The sequence below is a fragment of the Parambassis ranga genome, chromosome 21 (genome assembly GCF_900634625.1).
Source record: "Parambassis ranga chromosome 21, fParRan2.1, whole genome shotgun sequence".
Taxonomy (NCBI): domain Eukaryota; kingdom Metazoa; phylum Chordata; class Actinopteri; family Ambassidae; genus Parambassis; species Parambassis ranga.
The window spans coordinates 20,843,082-20,858,858 of record NC_041041.1 but is presented as its reverse complement, the minus strand read 5'-3'; the positions used below and the strand labels follow the sequence as shown (position 1 = coordinate 20,858,858).

Below are 15,777 nucleotides of genomic sequence, written 5' to 3'. Positions count from 1 at the left end.
TTGGAGTGCGTGCAGCAGCAGCAGCAGACGGTGTGATGTCTGCTGTTTAGACGTGCCTCTGTGTTAGCTTGATGAGTGGGAACTCAAACAGGAAGTAAATTACCAGTGAATTGTTTGCAACATATTCGGCATGCTGTTTGGTTATGTTCAATAAAAAAGTTGGTGTTGTATGCTCTTTCTCTTGACATGTTAAAACTAAAGGTAAGGTAAGTGTGCCATCTACTGGTGTGAGGGGGCACCTGAGCAGACCTGCAGGTTGTGCTTGTATTGTCAAACATGTAGCACCATCTTGTGGCTGTATGGTGAACAGCAACAGTTTTGAGCAACTTTTGAACTTATATGAACTAAGTCTAATAATAATGAAGATAATATTAAAAAAAAAGAAAATGTAAAAAATAAGCAACTTTCTGGTCCCTCATCAGATATATCACCAATATCAACTTATTTTATGTTGATTTTGTTTGTTAACCAGAAAATATGGAATTATTTAAACTGATTATATATTATGTATCATATAATATACTTGATATATTGATTGTTTGTTTTTAACCTCAAATAAAAATCAAATTTGATTTGAATCTGTTTTATACTATTGTCTTTACTGGATCTGTCTTATTATTATTATTATAGTTAAATTGCAACCTCCATGAAAAGTACTCTATAAATAAAGTTGAATTGAAACAGTTGTGTTCCACACATGCGGCAGCCACATTAGCAGTCCATTCATTAGTTCTGTTTGGGTCATGCAGGGAACCATTAGCTGCTAATTACTCATTATGTTCACCTGGTAGCACACAGAACAATGCTGGGTTTTGGACAAAAACAGTGCAATGTGTACAATGATTCATAAAAGGGACAAAGAAATTTAGAACCAGTCCAAATGTCATGATCCCTTTTTCAAGTTTTGTTATATTCCTTTGTTTTCTGTTGTTTTGCATTACTTATTTCCTGGTTTTCATGGTTTATTTTGCCCTGATTTGGTTTACATGCTGATCAGTGGTGGAATATAACTTGCTTCTTTAATGTACGTAAGTAATTTTTATGTATCTAAACTTTACTTAAGTTAAAATATTAGACGTTTACTCCATTCCATTTTGCAGCTATTATTTAAACTTTCTACTCCACTACGTGTTTGTTGCTACATTTTAGGAATACAGTTTTATCAAAGTGTTGCCTCCATCTATAGAAAAATATGGATTGTGTTGCTATCTCTGAAGTACGATTGTTGATGTAGCACTTCTGCTTTCCCCGCCTTAATGATTCTCATCTGTGTCTTGTTAACCCTTCCTTGTCTATATAAGTCCTGTGCTCCCTGTTTGTTTTCGTCACTTCATTCTGTTGCTACTCTGTCTTTGTGTTTGTGTGTCTTTTGTTACATATTTGGATCTTTGTTTATTCTTCAGTCTCTCTGTGTGTTAGTTCGAGTTGTGGATTTAGATTTTTTTGCTCCCCATACATCAAAAGGCTCAGCTCACAAGACAAGTATTTAAAGTTTTTAGTCTCAGACTGAGATTTTACAAAGGATCTTGCAGGGTCACTATCTACAAGACTACAAAGAGATGTTCTTGTTGATTGTGAGGTTCCTTTTTCCGCTTTTGTCAGAGCTCATCTATTGCTTACTTCACTGCAACTGTGACATAACACAACTAAGACTGGGAAAAGACTGATATGAAACAGCACAGATTACCTCCCTAAACTTAGTGATCAGGATGATCATCAGCAGTGTGACTAGTAAAACTCCTAAGATTAACTAAAGACTTTCAGTTTTAGTCTGGGACTGTGAGAATCATTTGGTGTAAGCCCAGTGTTATGTGTCATGATCCCTGCTGTAGTTGTTTTGTCTGTTTCCATGGTTTCAGTTGTATTTGAAAAGACTTGTTTTTCTTTTTCTACTTTTGATTCAGTCATGTTTTTGTGTTTTATGGTACTTGTTTTATTTTGAAAGTCCTGTTGACTTCCTCATGTGCAGTGGTGGAGGAAGTATACCCAGCAAAATATATACTCAAGTAAAAGTAAAAGATCCTACTTGAGTAAAAAGTCTAAACTGAATATATATTATTGATTTCCATTGCAAAGGATATATGAAGGTGGGGCAACCAAACTAATAAAGTGTGCACTATTATTACTTAAGTAAAGTTGAAATACATAAAAAATTACTTAAGTACAGTAACGAAGTACAAATACTTAGTTACTTTCCACCACTGCTCTTGTGTTTCCCTCCTTGTTGATTAGCCGCCCTGATTGTTCTCACCTGTGTCTTGTTAACCCTTGTGAGCTCCTCTCTATCTTTGTCTGTGTTGCACCTTTCACTGTTTCAGTTCAATTATTGTTTTTATATTTTTTTTTTTTTACTTTTAGATTTATTGTCTGTGCATGTGTGTCTCCATTTAGGTCCTTGTTGAAAGCTACGAGCTATGATGTGGAACAAAACTCAAGAACGTAGGTGCACACTGGCATAAAAAAAAAATCACATGTGAACAGATTTGGAGCATGTTTTTGATTTGCTTCACTTCAAGTATAGAAACTACAACGCTGGATGAAAGGGCAGAGTTTATGTACTACTGGATTACTGTATTAAGGACTGGTGTGTCAGCAGCAGGTTCCACAGGAGCTGCAGGAGTGGCTATACACAACACAGAAAGACAGATGGAAAGAAACACAACACATCATATCATTTTTTTTATATACCAACCAGAAGTTGTTTTTCTAATTTTAACACTTTTGATTGTAAAATTGTTTATATATACTTCTCTTTGGTACAAGTGGATGACAATATTTCTTATGATATTTATGTTGTGACAATTTCAGTTTGCATGATAAGCATAACAGAAATCTGTGTTGGTATATGAATGGCAGGAAAGTAGGTAACGATATGTGTGTGTGTGTGTGTGACAAGGCATATAGGCATACATACAGAAAGTATTCAGACCCCCTTAAATGTTTCACTCTTTGTTATATTGCAGCCATTTGCTAAAATCATTTGAGTTCATTTTTTGTACACACAGCACCCCATACTGACAGAAAACCACAGACTTGTTGACATGTTTGCAGATGTATTAAAAAAGAAAAAGTTAAATACGACATGGTCCTAAGTATCAGACCCTTTGCTGTGACTCATATATTGAACTCAGGTGCGTCCATTTCTTCTGATCATCCTTCAGATGGTTCTACACCTTTATTTGAGTCCAGCTGTGTTTGATGATACTGATTGGACTTGATTAGGAAAGACACATACTTTCCTTATCCAGTGTATATATAATTAGCCTTTTAGATTTAAAAAGCTGAGATGAGATTTTTAGATCGGAAAATGTGAAAAACAATAAAAATATCTTTGCTCTTTGAACAAAAAAACATCAAATTTACGTTAGTAAGAGGTAGAACTTTGATAAAAAATAATGAAACTTTGGAAAATGGAAAAAAACAATGGAAAATCTCCCCTTTTAAAGTTTCTAAGCTCTTCCTTGACCATATCTTATTTTTTGGGGATCCTCCACTACACACCTGGTGCCAAAGGGTGTCTCCGCTTTGGCTGCTTTACCTAATTTTAAATTTATGTGACATATCGGGTCATTATTTATTTTTATTACACAGCACTTCAGCTGGCACTTTGATCTTGACTGGGTGACCCAGTTGCCTAAACAAAAACCGAACAGTAGATGCACCCCCCAGGTTCATTTACAGGTCAAATCTTGTAACTATCACCTGTCTCTACTCACCCAAGTCAGCAATACACACACATTACTTGGCTAATACACCTGTTCCATAACACATTATCACCCTGGTTACATTCTTGTATAACAACACAACACACATTTTTTTTCCACCACACTGACACACCTCAAGGGTCAACAAGAATACAACTGAAACTGTCGTTAAAGAAGACCCTGCCATCTTTTTCAGTGCTGCACTTGTTTCTGAGCAGGTCTATGATACCCGCTCTGATCTCCGGGGTGAGGGACTGGTGGAAGTCTTCTCTACTTGTCAGGAAATTGAGCACTTGATTTCCTGTGATGCTGCTCGGGTTGAAGCACTCGGTGATGTCGAAAGAGTGGAAAATGTTATGCTGGTCGTATTTCAGACCCAGGTTCTTCAGGCATGCCACGACTTCGGCTGACGAGTGGAACTGTGTGATTGGGCCAACGTGCAGCTCCTTCTCGTAAGCCTTCCACAGGGTGTCCCAGCCTCCTTTTCCTGAAAAAAAGGATCTAGTAACCATGCATAGTCACTTAAAAGTGATTTAAAAATAAATAATAAATTTCTTCTTACCAACTACAACAATGATCATAAGTCTGCCGTTAGGTTTCAGAAGACTGTGGTAAAACTTTATTGTTCTCTCAAGGTCATCCGCATAGTAGATCATCTGTTAAAGAGAACATTGTGTATATACTTTTGATTGGCAGAAAATTATCTGTTTTTAACCACAGTGCAGGACGTAGTCAGGAGAAAACGCAACATGTTTTTCATACCTGAATCATATGTATGAAGTCAAATTTCTTCGCGTCTCCTATTACGTTCACCTGCTTCAAATAGTCCTCGCTGTTTATGATGTGCCAATCAAATGTGACTTTCTCAAGGTTTGCAGTCTTTGCAACCAAAGCTTTAAAAGTCAGACACAAAGAAAATGGCCATTAACACTGAAGCACATCAGTATGAACATACACTGCACCGCAATGACTACATTAGTTTTTAGACTGATGTTTAATTGTTAAAAACACTACAAGTGATGCTAAGGAGAAGATACAGACAGTCTCAGCAACTCTCACGTCCAGAAACCACTAACTTGGCATGGAGAAAAGGGTATGACTCCAGCTGAGAAACTGGTTTTCTAAGATAAGTGGGTGCAAAAACTTTCAAACAAAGAACTCAACTCGGTCAGAAAAAGAGGTGATGGCAAAAGGGTAACACCTGAAGAGATTCCAGTGGTTGATCTCATCACTGCCACAGAGTCGGCCATCAAAAACAATAACCTAACTGGCACAGGAGCAGACCAACTAAGATTGAAAGTAATGGCAGCCCTCAACAATGCAAAAGCTCCCCCTTCCAATCTCACTTTGGAGACTGGAGACTTAGACTACCACTCCAAAATCATTTCCTTGCCACAGTGCTCTTAAGGGGGTTCAGGCTCTGGGTCTCACGCTCTGGGTTTCTGTGAAGCGCTTTGAGACAATTTCTGATTGTAAAATGCGCTATATAAATAAAACTGAATTGAATTGATCTACTCAATGACGCAAACACCTACAAGTCGCTTAAGAGGGATCCAACTAATCAATATAAGAAAAAAACTGGTCAACTGTTTACAAACATTAGCAAAAGAAAACGTAATTAACAGAAAGCTGTACTCACAGGACTTTGCAGATTAAATCAAACAGATTATAATGGTCAGAGACAACAACATGGTCTCTTATGATGTAACTTTGCTTCTCACATGCATCCCCACTACAGATGTAAGGGAACTGGTAAGAGAGCAGCTGGCCCGGGACAACACACTTGCAGACAGAGCCCTCTTAAGCCCAGCTCTACACTGAGACAAAAACTCACCCCAAGGACAAAACTCCCAGGGACAGACAGAGTGAGGAATGCTCTGATCTCTATATTGGTGAAACCAAACAACCTCAACACAGAAGGATGGCACAGCACAGGAGAGCCACCTCCTCAGAACAAGACTCAGCAGTTCACCTTCACCTCAAAGACAGTGGTCATTCCTTTGAGGAAAATAATGTCCAAATTCTAGACAGGAAGGACAGATGGTATGAAAGAGGAGCCAAAGAAGCCATCTATATGAAACTGGAAAAACCCTCTCTAAACAGAGGAGGAGGGCTGAGGCATCAGCTCCCACCTGCTTACAACTCTGTCCTCTTAAATCTAAATAGCAGACTTCACTCCCATCAAACCCTAATGATGGGCCACAACTAGTCCTGCACAGGACCTGACACAGTTTCTGGTCACTGACCATTAACCAACAACAGGGACCTTAGTCATGTGAGGTCCTGCAAGATCCACCCACAGAGGTCCTGAACACATAAAAACACAGATTCCCAACCAGAAAAGCAAAACTTGGGGGAGCAGCAAAACATCATCAAAAAACAATCTTTGAGTCCATTTGCCTCGATTTTAACTCTTGGAAAAGAGACAGAAAAGTAACATGTGATCTCAGATTTATGAAATGTACATATTCCTGTTTGTTTTTTGGCTGTGAATCATTAATACCTTTGAAGTTGTCAGTTAGCTTACAGCTGCCCTCCACGATATCAGCAGTGATAGGAACAGCAGGCAATGTAGACTGCAGCAGAGACAGAAGCTGGACGTCCATCTCTCCTGCAATAAACCAGGAAGTAAGAAGGCCCTGAGTCTGCTTATATTTTAATGACATATTCGTAGCTTGTCTACCCTATAGTTTAATCATGAAGAGTGTCTTTTGGCATGGTAATTAGGGGCCCTTGGTTAACTAACGAAGTTAGTTAACCAAGGGCTAACCAAGGGCTAACCAAGGGCTAACGAAGTTAGTTAACCAAGTTGCTTAATCCAGTTGCTTAATCCAGTTGCTGCTTGTCATCACGTACCTCCACCGCTTCCAACACCAAGGACGCTCAGGCTTTTTTTATCTGCTCCGATCCTGCATTATGTGAGAAAATATCATAAACACTGTATCTGACACTGCAGTAGTCAACTGTAGATAATGCACAGATTATGTGCATAGTTATCCTGAGTTTACTGCTGCACTGTCAGGTTTTCAACTCTCCTGGCAGTCAACCATTGGATTGATGGGAATTTTGCAATGAATCCCAATGAAAACTTAAAGAAAGCACTGACAAATGTACCTTTTAAACTCTTCTGGCAGGACGGCATTAACACACCGGAGCATGGCCTGGTGCTCTCCCGATTGTTCCAAGTAGACCTGGAAGCTTTCCACAAAGCTGCCCTTGTAAGAATACTCCTTTGCTTCTGCTGCCATGACTGTATCCTGCAAGGCGTTGCTCATAATAATAAGAGTGATGTTTGCATGAAAAACAAGTGTTTAGAACATAAACAAGTTACAAAGTTTCTGTTAAATTGTGCATTATAAGAGGTAAAAAAATTACCTAGAGTACCTGCAGAATGAGGACAGAAACTCAACTGCACTCCCACTTATTTGTGGACAGTTATTTGCTCTCTCCTCCCACAGGCCTGGGAGGGGGGCTCTGTCATGAGTCCTTGTTATGTAACAGACAAAATATGCCTGTAGGCCTATAGCTGAACTAGCCACAGCTGGGGTGGGTGGGGGTGGGCTATGAAGCTGTTTGACAGTCTTGTAGAGCGAAACCTCTCCCTTAAAACAGGAAGCTGAAGTGGGGATGTGAGTTATCCTCAACAATGCTGATGGCTCTACGGGTGAGGCGGGTGTGAAAAATGTCCGTGAGGGAGAGCAGAGGGTCACTGATGAGCCTGTGTATAAGTGATTACCAAGGGTATTTTTATTTATCTTGCTGGCTGAAATGACTATGTTTCAGAGTCTTTCAGCAGGAAGCAGCCTCCATACCACACAGTGATGCAGCCAGTGATGATGCTCTCAGTGGTTCCCTAGTAGAAGTGCTGTGGAGGCCTTCTCCTAAAAATTAATAAAAATCTCTTTGGTCTTCCTCATGTTGAGGAAGAGATTGTTATCTTTGCCTCGCTCCTATAGTTTGCTTCATCATTGTTGTAGATGAGGCTCACCACAGTCATGTTATCCGCAAACGACCATGAGGTTGGTGTTGTAGCTGGGACCACAGTCATGAGATAGCCTGGTGAAGAGCAGCAGGCTGAGCACACCCTTGTGGGACACCTGTGCCTACTCTAAAGTTACTTGAGTAGAAGAAGAAGTCTTCATTAAGCATCATACTAAAGTAGTAAGTATTGAAGTTGTCAATATTTTTTTGTATTTAAGTATTAGTAGTCGTCGTAGTCATCTTTAAAATGTAATCAAGTATTAGAAGTGCAAGTATGGACTGTAACTAGAAATGGTGCTTCTCAGTCTCTTTACTTATGTAGATGGAGGGAGTGGTGCAGAACAAAGTCAAACAGCCACCAGGCTCTTTGTATTCAACATTCTCCCTTTTGCACAAAGCTCTAATATTTACGAAACAAATATATCAGTAACCTGTTCCCGCCTCCCTTGCAGGCATTATTCCATTTGGGGAACAGTGCTGTGCAACTCTCCCTGTACATGGTGTGGCCCTACCTGTTAGATAAAACAAACCTGTCATCTTCAGAGCTGCTTCAGAAATACTCTGCTGTATTCAGTGATGCATCATTTCTGCACTGGTGATGCCACACCGATTTAACAAAGTGCCTACAGAGTGACACCAGAACAGAGAGATGAAATACAAACTCAAGTTTAAAAATGACTCATGGCTTCTGCCCAAATTACAGATTTGGCTCTGCCTGGTTCTCTACAATGGATCTCCAACATGGCTACTGGCAAATCGAGCTGGAAGAGTCAGATGTTGAAAAGACTGCATTTAGTGGACTTTATTTAATAGGTTATGCTGATGTGACTCACAAAATCTCTCCAGCCACATGTCAGTATCACATGTCATTTGAACGAAAGTGCGTCGTGGCTAGTGTACCTGGATGACGTCCTTATTTACAACCGCTCCTTCACTGATCGTCTGCAGCTCTTGGGGAAATTTTCTCAGGTGTGATCTCAAACTGAATCCAGTGAAAGGCCATTTTGCCAGAGATCAGGTACACTTTTTGGGCCACGTAGTTTCCAGACACGGAATTCAGCCAGACCTACAGAATGTGAAAATGGTCCAAGATTGGCCTACTCCATGGACAGACACAGCTGTAAGGACCTTCGTAGGACTTTGTTAGTCTTCCTATTATTGTAATAATATTATGAGAAACTTTACACATCACTGTGTCCATTTCAGTGGCCCTCTCAATGTCAAGAAGAATTCACTTTTTTGAAACATGCACTTTCACATCACCCTGTAGTGACATTCCCAGATTTTTCATTACCCTCCATACTGACACTTCTGGGTCAGCCATTGGTGCTGTGCTAGCTCAGACACAGGAACATCGAGAGAAAGGCATAACCTATGCTAGCCATGTAATCACTCAGGCAGAAAAGAAGTGGTCGACTTAAGATAGGGAGCTCTTTGCTATTGTTTGGGCCGTTAGACATGTTCGCCACTACCTCTACAAACGACCATTTGTTATTGTCAGAGACCATAGGCCTCAGGAAAATACCGTTTGAAAGTTACAGAACTGGTCGTCATGCCGCTTGGGCCCTTGAACTCGATACATTTGAATGGACTGTGGTCCCCAAGGATGGTACCGCACCTAAATGCAGATGCCCTTTCACGGCACCCTGCTGACAATACACGTGAGCAGATTACCGCCAACACAGCTCCTTATCTGTTCACCCTCTTCCAATACGCACTGCAGTTTACACAGTCCATCATGCCCTGTTGAGGTTCTATACTCTGAGAATCATGTGATATTAACTCACAGTCACATTCTTGTAAAAAGGCTGTTTGTTATGAGAAGTAAGGTGGAGATCCAGGTGCAGATAAGGTTTACAGTTTTTAATAACAAAAACAAAAAAAGATTAACCACAAGGGCGAGAAAATGGTGCAGTCCAGAGCCAGGGCGAGGATCGGCTGGGCGTCATGGCTGGCGACCTTAGATGGAAAAGGGTAATTAGTAAAGCTAAGGCTACAAAAGGCAAAAAGGTTTGGTGGCTGTCTTACTACGTGTGGAAACATGAAGAACTGGCGCTGCACCCGTGGAGGATCAGCGCTTGAGAATCCATCCAGAAGGAGGAGCGATGGAAGAAAGGTGAGGGTAATCACAGCCACAGCTCCACCCAGCAGATCCAACGGACCTGGAGAAGGCAAACAAAACACAGCAAGAGAACAGAAGGGACCAGAAAATCCACAAGGGGGCATGAGAGTTCCTCACCATACTACACTGTTTCAAAACTTCCTTGTCCCAACATGCACCAGGCTGCACAATATGTCTCTTCTGTGTGTGTGTGAGAGAGAGAGAGAGAGTGTGTTGATCTTTTGGGGTTTTTCAGTTTTCATTAACAAGGCTTGCTTTTTTGTTGATTGAATTAGCAGTCATTCCCCTTCAAACTGAACTCTTAACATAAAACCAAAGCCGTAAATGTCAAGTGTCTGTTCCAAATGAATGTTTGTGCTGCAGATTTTGACACAGTGGCAGCAGAATAACAGCAGAACTGTCACATGATTTACAGGGAACATGTTGAGACTGGGAGGAGGTGGAGGTTTCTCAGTAGAATGCGTTGCTGACCCACGAGTAAGCGGCCATGTTTGCGTCGTTATTCAATGAGACAGATGCCTTTGTTACATTGTTCCTCTTCATCCTCTGTGCTCTTATTATCCCTCGAGAAGGTGCTAGTTTGGTTAATTAGCAATGCTAGTGACGCTGTTTATCCATGTGGATTCTTTAATGATAAATATTAGAGGATAGATGGATATTTTAGTAAGAAGAAAGGCTGCTCCACTCTGTGCGCTGTATGTTATGTAAAATGTAAGGTTGTATTACACATTTCCAATAGAGACGGGAAACAGATTGTTACTGATATATTTGTTCTTTTATAAATATCAGAGCATTGTGCAAAATGAAGAATTTTGAATACAAAGAGCCTGGTGGCTATTTGACTGTTGTAACTGTTATTAGTACTACAAGCACTTTAAGTTAAACTAATGTTTGTTCTGTTCTGCACCACTCCCTCCATCTACATAAGTAAAGAGGCTGAGAATCCATCCTTGTGTCTTCTTTGTTCATGTTGGAGTTGTGGCATTAAGTTGTCTTCAGGCCGACACTGTCAACAACAGGTGGCAAACAGTACCACTATCACTGCCAGAGCAGTATGACTGCAGCTGACTACAAGCAGGTTTGGTGGAGCTGCTTTATCATTGGTTCATCAAGCTGCCGTAGTTTGCAGACAGAGCAGCACCATTACTCCTTACACTCCATAGTTGTAGTTTTATTACTTACTACATTTTAAAGATGTCAGACTATGTTTAATACTTAAGTACAACAAATATCAGAATCAGAATTAGAAATAATATTAATCCCAGGGTGACATTGTATAATATATTATAATATTATATATTATATTGTAAAATATTGAATACTTTAATACTTTTACCTGAGTATGATGTTTATAGAAAACCTCAAGGTTATTTGGTACAGTATCTGTACTTTTACTCACGTCTGTAGATGGGTAAACTCCAATGCATAGAATCTTTATTCGCAGATTGAAAAAAAAGACAAAGACCAAGACCAAGACCAGAGTTAGAGACTGGTCTTCCTCAAGGTAAGTGTGCAAACCCTCCCTGCACAGCCCTCCTCCTCCCCTGTCTCTACTCACTCGAGGCAGCAATACACACACATTACTCTGGCCACATTTGTTTTTTTTTCCACCACACTGACACACCTCAAGGATCAACAAGAATGCAACTAAAACCATCGTTAAAGAAGACCCTGCCATCTTTTTCAGTGCTGCACTTGTTTCTGAGCAGGTCTAACATACCCGCTCTGATCTCCGGGGTGAAGGACTGGTAGAAGTCTTCTTGACTTGTCATGAAATAGAGCAATTGTTTTCCCGTGCCGCTGCTTGGGTTGAAGCACTCGGTGATGTCGCAAGAAGGGAAAAAGGTGTGCTGTTCATATTTCAGACCCAGGTTCTTCAGACATGCCACAACTTCGGCTGATGAGTAGAAGTGTGTGACGGGGCCATCATGCAGCTCCTTCTCGTAAGCCTTCCACAGGGTATCCCAGCCTCCTTTTTCTAGAAATTAAAAAAAAAAAAAAAAATATATATATATATATATATATATATATATATATATGCACGGCCAAACCTAAAAGTGATTAAAAAATGCATTTCTTCTTACCAACTGCAAGAGCAGATAAGTCTGCCATTAGGTTTCAGAAGGCTGTGGTAAAACTTTATTGTTCTCTCAAGGTCATCCACATAGTAGAGCACCTATTGAAGAGAGCATTTAAGGGAAAACCTTTGATTAAGCTTGTATCCATGCACACCCATGTATTTGTTGCACTAATCCTTATATACTTTTGATTGGCAGAAAATGATCTGTTTTTAACCACAGTGCAGGACATAGTCAGGACCTTCAACACAGCGAAAAGTCCTTTTTCATACCTGAATATGAAGTCGAATTTCTTCACGTCTCCCTTTGCGATCACCTGCTTTGCATAGTCCTCGCTGTTTAAAGTGTGCCAATCAAATGTGCACTGCACCGCAATGACTGCATTAGTTTTTAGATTGCAGTTTAATTGTTAAAAACACTACAAGTGATGCTAAGGAGGAGACAGAAAAGCCAACATATGATCTCCGATGTATGAAATTTACATATGTTTTTTGGCTGTGAATCATCAATACCTTTGAAGTTGTCAGTTAGCTTAGAGCTGCCCTCCATGATATCAGCAGTGATAGGAACAGCAGGGAGTGTAGACTGCAGCAGAGATAGCATCTGGATGTCCAGCTCTCCTGCAATAAACCAGGAAGTAAGAAGACACACATTATGACATATTCTTAGCTTGTCTACCCTATAGTTTAATTATGAACAGTGTCTTTGACCGTGTCCCCCTGTCTGTCTTTGTAAAGTCTCTTCGTGAAAAGCATGGTAATTAGTGTATGAAAGTTAACTCATATTCTCGTTGCTGCTTGTCATCACGTACCTCCACCGCTTCCAACACCAAGGACGCTCAGGCTGCTTTTATCTGCTCCGATCCTGCATTATGGGAGAAAAAATCATAAACACTGTATCTCTACAACAATGCATTTGAAATACCGTATATGTTAGATAATTAGATAATTCCTTTTTATTCCATGAAAAGCATGGTAATTAGTGTATGAGGGGCTCTTAAAGTTAACCCACTCCAGTTGCTGCTTGTTATCACGTACCTCCACCGCTTCCAACACCAAGGACACTCAGGCTGCTTTTATCTGCTCCGATCCTGCATTATGGGAGAAAACATCATAAACACTGTATCACTACAATGCATTGAATGCATTTAAGATATGTATGTTAGATAATTAATTAAAAAAAATAATTAATTATTTTTGCTCATATCTGCATATACAGTGTGCTTATTTTGCAGGTTTTATTCATATCTAACCTGTGTTTAATGTAATGAAGTCAAAAGTCCACTTTTTCCTGCTTCCAGCTTTTTTCTATTCTAAGAAACCTGACAGTGCAGCAGTCAGGTTTTCAACTCTCCTGGCAGTCAACCATTTGATTGATGGGAATTTTGAAATGAATCCCAATGAAAACCTAAGGGTACCTGCGCTTGTCTGATAGTTCCAAGAAGACCCGGAAGCTTTCTACAAAGCTGCCCTCGTCTGCTGCCATGACTGAATCCTGCAATGCATTGCTCATATTAATCAGAGTGATTTTTGCAGGAAAAAAATAAAACAAGCATTTAGAACATAAACAAGTTGCAGAGATTCTGTGAAATGGTGCATTATAAGAGGCAAAACATTACCTTGAGTACCTGCAGAATGAGGACAGAAACTCAATTGCACTGCCACTTATTTATGGACAGTTATTTGCTTTCTCCTCCCACAGGCCTGGGAGGTCTCTGTCCAATGAGTCCTTGTTACTTAACGGACAAAATATCCCTGTAGGCCTATAGCTGAACGAGCCACTGCTGGGGTGGGTGGGGGTGGGCTATGAAGCTGTTTGACAGTCTAATATATTTCATGTGTATTCATATATTGGGAAGTTTACATTGTAATATACTATAAATCATATAATTGCAGTATTTCCATATCATCAGCCTAATAGCATCTGCCTATCTCAATTTGACCAAAAAATTAGGCATGTAGGAGTTAGGCAGATATGCTATTAGCTGACGATATGGAAATACTGCAATTATTACATATGAGTTATAGTATTTAATATAGTTATATATATTGAATTATATACCTCAATGTATAAGATGTAATCAGATTTATATGGGAACATTAATAAATATGTTATATTAAATAATATATTTGAAATAGCTATCAAATTATATTTTGGATACATGGTAAATATGAAATAACCCAATGTACAATGTCTGTTATATAGGCTATAATATATTTTAAAATATGTTGAATAATACATCAATATAGTTGAGGTTTATTTCAAAAGCATCATAATTAGTTCCAAGCTATAAAATATGTTATTTAGCTATGTATAAAGCACCAGAGACACATACTTGAGTAAAAGTACAAATTAAAGCTGCAAGCAGCATTGCGGGCCCTCGCGCACCTTGCGATCCGCGGGGTCATCGCAGTCTTCTCTCCTATGCTCTCGTCTCCTATACTCTCCTGTGCTATTCTCTCCTCCTCTCATTTCCACAGATATACAACAAACACATGTTTACAACCAAACTTTCCTGCTACCAGTAGGTGGCGCTATGACCGTATCATCCTATTAGCATATATATCTGTTTAGACTCGGCTCCATGGCAGTACTGTAAGACTTTGTCCACATTGCATAAAGTATATGGGTAGTACTGCATAAAACACAGCGAGTTCCTTTGTAATGGCGAATGGTCAACTTTGAGGCCACTCCCCCACCACACGGTAATACTTTTGAAAGAGTTTTGGAATGCGTCTATTCCCTACGGTGTCCTGAGTGGACACAGTGAATTTCAGCTGAATTGCATGAAGTATGCGAGGCATGAAAAGTTTTATAGCAGGGTCAGAAAACGGTAAAAATTACAAAAAAAAAGTCAAAATGGTGGACTTCCTGTTGGGTTTGGAGGCGGGGTCCAAGAGACTTTTTTGTGCGTCTTGGGGTGATACACATGTGTGCTAATTTTCATGAACCTGTGTCAAACTGGCCAGCGGGGCTACGCATTAGGGCAATAAATACAGTGAGTTCCTTTGTAATGGCGAATGGTCAAGTTTGAGGCCACGCCCCCGCCACACCGTCAGACTTTTGTAAGAGTTTTTGAATGCGTCTATTCCCTATGGTGTCCTGAGTGGACACAGTGAGTTTTAGCTCATTTGGAGGAAGTATGCGAGGCGTGAAAAGTTTTGTAGGAGGGTCACAAATCGCCAAAAATTAACAGAAATTTCAAAATTGCGGACTTCCTGTTGGGTTTGGAGGGGGGGGTCCAAGAGACTTTTTTGTGCATCTTGGGGTGATACACATGTGTACCAATTTTCATGACCCTACTCAAAACAGGCCAGGGGGGCAGGCAGAAAAACCTATGAAAACACAACATTTTGTGTAGCCAGTAGGTGGCGCTCTGTGAAAGCCTCAATATTGTTGTATAGATGTGTTTAGGGTCAGACTCTGATCATACATGTGACATTTCGTACAGATCGGACAGAAAACGAAGAAGTTATAGAGACTTTCTGTGTCCTCAGAAATGGTCAAACTTTGAGGCCACGCCCCGGCCACACCGTAAGACTTTTGTAAGAGTTTTGGAATGCGTCTATTCCCTATGGTGTCCTGAGTGGACACGGCGAATTTCAGCTCAATCCGTTGAAGTATGCGAGGCGTGAAAAGTTTGGCAGCAGGGTCACACATCGCCAAAAATGGCCACAAACCTTCAAATGGCGGACTTCCTGTTGGGTTTGGAGGGGGGGTCCAAGAGACTTTTTTGTGCGTCTTGAGGTGATACATATGTGTGCCAATTTTCATAATCCTGTGTCAAACCGGCCAGAGGGGCTACGCGTTGGGGGCGCTATAGAGCCATTTTTATATGTGCATTTCAAAAGTCAGCAAATTTCAAAATTTTTCGGGCGAATGAATTTTTCTA

General features: G+C 40.2%; 2 protein-coding genes across 2 annotated transcripts; both read right to left on the bottom strand.

Moving 5' to 3' along the window:
• Positions 1–3,838: 3,838 nt before the first annotated feature.
• On the bottom strand, positions 3,839–6,952 carry LOC114453785 (histamine N-methyltransferase A-like). The gene is made up of 6 exons (XM_028433679.1): positions 6,819–6,952; positions 6,561–6,613; positions 6,208–6,315; positions 4,467–4,597; positions 4,267–4,360; positions 3,839–4,191 (listed from the first exon to the last, which is right to left on the bottom strand). The coding sequence occupies exons 1-6, from the start codon at positions 6,950–6,952 to the stop codon at positions 3,839–3,841; spliced, it is 873 nt and encodes a 290-aa protein (XP_028289480.1).
• A 4,480-nt stretch (positions 6,953–11,432) lies between these two features.
• Positions 11,433–13,370, bottom strand: LOC114453784 (histamine N-methyltransferase A-like). Its single transcript, XM_028433678.1, has 6 exons — positions 13,303–13,370; positions 12,923–12,975; positions 12,398–12,505; positions 12,127–12,263; positions 11,896–11,983; positions 11,433–11,785 (listed from the first exon to the last, which is right to left on the bottom strand). The coding sequence occupies exons 1-6, from the start codon at positions 13,368–13,370 to the stop codon at positions 11,433–11,435; spliced, it is 807 nt and encodes a 268-aa protein (XP_028289479.1).
• Positions 13,371–15,777: the final 2,407 nt, after the last annotated feature.